Here is a 4,793-nt window from a genome sequence, read left to right on the forward strand (position 1 = left end):
GCCATTGCACTCCAGCCTGGGTAACAAGAGCGAAACTCCGTCTCAAAAAAAAAAAAAAAAAAGAAAAGCAACTATCTCTCATTCCTTCATTTGAAGTCCCTAAAGGGAGTTTGGGCCAAAGAGGAGATCCTATTAATGATCTCGGTTTGCCCTTTCCCTCTCTGTGCTCAGCCTCCCCTGCTTTCTGATGGGGTGGAAGTTAGGGAGGGAGTGATCCAGAGATTCTGAAATGTTGGCCAGAGTCAAGATCTTGGAAAATCTTCCCGGAATAGAAAGCAGTTCTGGTGCTAAGTCCTCCAAGGGGAAGAGAGAAAAGCAAAGAACTGGCTCTGAGCTCCAGGGTCATGGGGAATCTGAGACCACCCATCCTACTCCTAGACCCCTGAACTCAGACTTTGTAGGGGAGAAAGGGGCAAGGAAAGCAAGAATTGAAGAGTATCTCTTTCTTCCATCCCAAGGTAGGGAAGTCACAACCAGAAGAAATGTCCAGACTGGGGAGAAAACATGTCCTCCTTGGCTCCCAGCCAGCTTCTTCCTCTTTCCAACACCAATTTCTAAATGTGAGGGAGCAGGGAGAATGACCACTGGTGGAGCCCAGCAGTGTGAGGGAGTCAAGGAAGGTGGCTGTCAGGGAGGGTGAGCCACAATTCTTCATCTCTAAGGCTGGTTCTGAAATAGCTTGAGACCAGGTGTGGTGGCTCACGCCTGTAATCCCAGCTGTTTGGGAGGCCAAGGCAGGCAGATCACCTGACGTCAGGAGTTCGACACCAGCCTGGCCAACATGGTGAAACCCTATCTCTACTAACAATAAATAAAATTAGCCAGGCATGGGGGCATGTGCCTGTAGTCCCAGCTACTATAGAGGCTGAGGCAGGAGAATTGTTGGAACCTGGGAGGTGGAGGTTGCAACGAGCCAAGATTGCAACAGTGCACTCCAGCCTGGGCAACAAAGTGAGACTCAGTCTCAAAAAAAAAAAAAAAAAAAAAGAAATAGCTTGAGTCTGGGAAATGCACTCCGATTATTGTACCTGCTTGGGTGGGTAGCTGTGGCTGTAAGCTCAAATCCCTATTCTTTAAACCTAAACACTCCCACCACTTGCTTTTCTGCCTGGCTCCGACAGTGTGCAATTTGCGACACCAGAGGGCGCTCCGCCCATTTCCAAAGTCGAACTGTGTCTCCGGAGGGCCGCAGTGGTTTTAACGTCATCTGCAGGGCGGACAGGGCACAGGCGTGGGTGGACGACCACAGAGAGTTTAGCCCAGGTGCAAGTATTACGCAGGCCCGTCTCCGACCTGAAGCTCGGTCCCCTCCTCGCGCGGTCTCTATGGTCAACATTCGTTCAACACACACGTATTTTTTTAGAGATTGGCGGCGCGTGGCTGGGCTCAGTGCCGCACACCTGTAATTCCAGCACTTTGGGAGGCCACGATGGGCGGATCACCTGAGGTCAGGAGTTCGATACCAGCCTGACCAACATGGAGAAACCCCATCTCTTCTAAAAATACGAAATTACCCTGGCATGATTTCGCATGCCTGTAATTCCAGCTACTGAGGAGGCTGAGGCAGGAGAATTGCTTGAACCCAGGAGGTGGAGGTTGCGATGAGTCGAGATCGTGCCATTCCACTCCAGCCCGGGCAACAAGAAGGAAAATCCATCTAGGAAAAAAAAAAAAAAAAGGATGGTGGTGCGGGATTGCGGGGCCGGAGAGGGGGTTGTCTGTGTTGCCCAGGGTGGTCTCGAACTCCTGGGTTCAAACAATCCTGCCTCAGTGTCCCAAAGCGCTAATATTAGAGGCGTGAGCCACCATGCCATGGCCCACACACATTTACTGAGCGCCCACGGTGTGTCCAGTCCTGTGCTAGGCATTGGGCATACGACGAACAAGTCAGGCCGGTTTCCGGGGACCACGCGCGTCCCGTGCTCCCCTCTCTCCAGGATCGCCACCACCCTGACTCAGGCTCGCCCACGTGCCCCTCCTCCGCTCCCTCTCATGTCCCTTCTCTCCCCTTAGGATGAAGTTAAGCTGCCGGCCAAACTGAGCATCAGCAAGTCCCTGAAAGAGTCGGAGGCGCTGCCGGAGAAGGAGGGTGAGGAGCTGGGCGAGGGCGAGCGGCCCGAGGAGGACGCAGCGGCGCTGGAGCTGTCGTCGGACGAGGCAGTGGAGGTGGAGGAGGTCATCGAGGAGTCGCGCGCAGAGCGCATCAAGCGCAGCGGCCTGCGTCGCGTGGACGACTTCAAGAAGGCCTTCTCCAAGGAGAAGATGGAGAAGACCAAGGTGCGCACCCGCGAGAACCTGGAGAAGACGCGCCTCAAGACCAAGGAGAACCTGGAGAAGACGCGACACACCCTGGAGAAGCGCATGAACAAGCTGGGCACGCGCCTGGTGCCTGCGGAGCGGCGCGAGAAGCTGAAGACGTCGCGTGACAAGCTCCGCAAGTCCTTCACGCCCGACCACGTGGTGTACGCGCGCTCCAAGACCGCGGTCTACAAGGTGCCACCCTTCACCTTCCACGTCAAGAAGATCCGCGAGGGCCAGGTGGAGGTGCTCAAGGCCACCGAGATGGTGGAGGTGGGCGCCGACGACGACGAGGGCGGCGTGGAGCGCGGGGAGGCCGGCGACCTGCGGCGCGGGAGCAGCCCCGATGCGCACGCGCTGCTGGAGATCACCGAGGAGTCGGATGCCGTGCTGGTGGACAAGAGCGACAGCGACTGAGCCGCCGGCGCCGCCACCCACCCCATTCCTTGCCCCTTCCGAACTTCCTCTTTCGCTTTCTCTCTCGGCCCGAACTGGTTGAGATTTTTCTAAATTGAAAGCACCCCCCTCACACACCTCCAGGAGCAACCCTCCGAGTCTTAGAGCTGTTAGGACCCGAGGGGGAGGCAGCCCCCGCAGTGGACAGCCCCCGCTTGGACACAGTCCGGGTGGAAATGGGAAAGGAATCATCTATCCCTGTCCTGGTTGTCCAAGTCAGGATCTTAGAGGAAATTGCTGAGATTCCACTGTTAGGGCCCCCTGGGGGGCTGCCTTCCCCTCGGCCTCTCCCCACACCACGCACCAGCTGCTGTCATTCGTGCTCACTGAGCTCTTCTTCATTCTCACCCTGACCCCTGGGGGACTCAAAGCCCAAACTGTCCAAAGAGGAAGATTGAATCCTAAAGGGGACCCTTGCCCACATGGGAGGCCCCCTACTAGAAGGACATGAAAGCAGCTTTTGGGGGAAACTGAGACAGTGGGGAAGACAGGGCAGAATGAGCCCTCACCCTGGCTGGGGGTCCAGCACAGGCTGTATCTGCAGAGGGTCCTGGAGAAAGGCTGGAAACAAGAGAAGCCCTGGGAAGGAGGGGTGGGGAAGATGTGCACATGAGGGAAGGCACACTGCTGTTTATGCATCTGCACACAGGAGCACATGGCCATGGCTTTGGGAAGGAGAATGGGAACATAGGAGAAGGTTGGCCAGGTGCGGTGGCTCACGCCTGTAATCCCAACTCTTTGGGAGGCCAAGGTGGGAGGATCACCTAAGGTCAGGAGTTCGAGACCAGCCTGGCCAACATGGTGAAACCCCATCTCTACTAAAAATTCAAAAATTAGCTGGGCATGGTGGCACGTGCCTGTAATCCCAGCTACTAGGGAGGCCGAGGCGGGGAGAATCACTTGATCCCAGGAGGTAGAGGTTACAGTGAGCCATGATCGTGCCATTGCACTCCAGCCTGGGCAACTGAGCAAGACTCCATCTGAACAAAAGGAAAAAAAAAGGAAAAAAGGAGAAGGTGGAAATGGGTGAAGAGAGAAGTCCCCTCACTAGCTGTTTGAGAACCCCATCTTACTGTGGTTCTCCAAGGGCAGCAGGACCATTTTCAGGATCAAGAGGGAGGACAGTGTGAGAAGGCGATGATCCAAAGAGGGCAGAGATCAGCCTCACCCGATCCCTCAACTGGGCTCTCAGGCAACCCCAGGGGTAGCCCATTTCTCAAAGTGCAGAAAATTCAGGTCCCAGAAGGGGGCAGCAGCAGGCTGGGAGTGAGGAGGGAGAGCAGGATGCTGGCCCTGCCACCAAGTTGAGAGCTGGAGGGGAGGTGGGGAGAGCACATCACAGAGCAGCCAGCCCTAGTTCACTCCTGGCAGTTTCTTAAGCTCCTTTCCTAGCTGGGCATGGTGGCATGTGCCTGTGGTCCCAGCTACTCGGGAGGCTGAGGCGGGAGAATCGCCAGAACCCAGAAGTTTGAGGTTGCAGTGAGCTATGATGGTGCCACTGCACTCCATCCTGGGCAGCAGAGCCAGACCCTGTTTAAAAAAGAAAAAGTCTTTCCCTAGAGCTAGTATCCTAAAGCTGCAGAACTAGCCAAGACCTCCCTGGTTTCCTTGTCCTTGGGAGTACCTTTCCTGAATTTTTGGGGGTGAAGGGAGCGTTGGTCCCAGTGCAGAGGCCTGATTCTGTTTGGACCAGGTTCTCCTCAAGACACTTGGGTCCCCTAGTTCCTCCCCATTAAATGGGCTTGTCAGAAGCAAGAACAACCCCTCTTCTCAGTCACAGCTGGAAGGGAGGCCTGGAAGGCTTCCTCCGTCTTCCCTCACCTGCTCCTTATCTTCCCTGCCCTGCTTTTTAGAATTGCAGCTCATGGTTTTAAGGGATTGGGGGAGGGAGGATGGGGACACAAATCTTTTATACAATACAAAGCTTTGCTTTTTTTTTTTTTTTTCCTTCCTTTTCCCTTTTTTGGTTTCCTTCTCTCGGAATGGCTGAAGGCCCCTCAACTGGGGGAGGTTGGGGGTTGTGGGACAAGGTCCCTTGG

The 4,793-nt window shown here is 55.3% G+C and overlaps 1 protein-coding gene across 1 annotated transcript in view; it reads left to right on the forward strand.

Annotated features, from left to right (window-relative positions):
* CAVIN1 (caveolae associated protein 1) overlaps positions 1-4,604 on the forward strand; it is a 24,900-nt gene extending 20,296 nt beyond the window's left edge. Inside the window, exon 2 of the mRNA XM_032279615.1 lies at positions 2,014-4,604. Within this exon, the coding sequence (XP_032135506.1) occupies positions 2,014-2,715 (702 nt within the window). The 3' untranslated portion in view covers positions 2,716-4,604. The remainder of the gene's footprint in view (positions 1-2,013) is intronic.
* Positions 4,605-4,793: the final 189 nt, after the last annotated feature.

This window comes from Sapajus apella, unplaced genomic scaffold (genome assembly GCF_009761245.1).
Source record: "Sapajus apella isolate SASKATOON/1434 unplaced genomic scaffold, GSC_monkey_1.0 scaffold12, whole genome shotgun sequence".
Classification (NCBI taxonomy): Eukaryota; Metazoa; Chordata; class Mammalia; order Primates; family Cebidae; genus Sapajus; species Sapajus apella.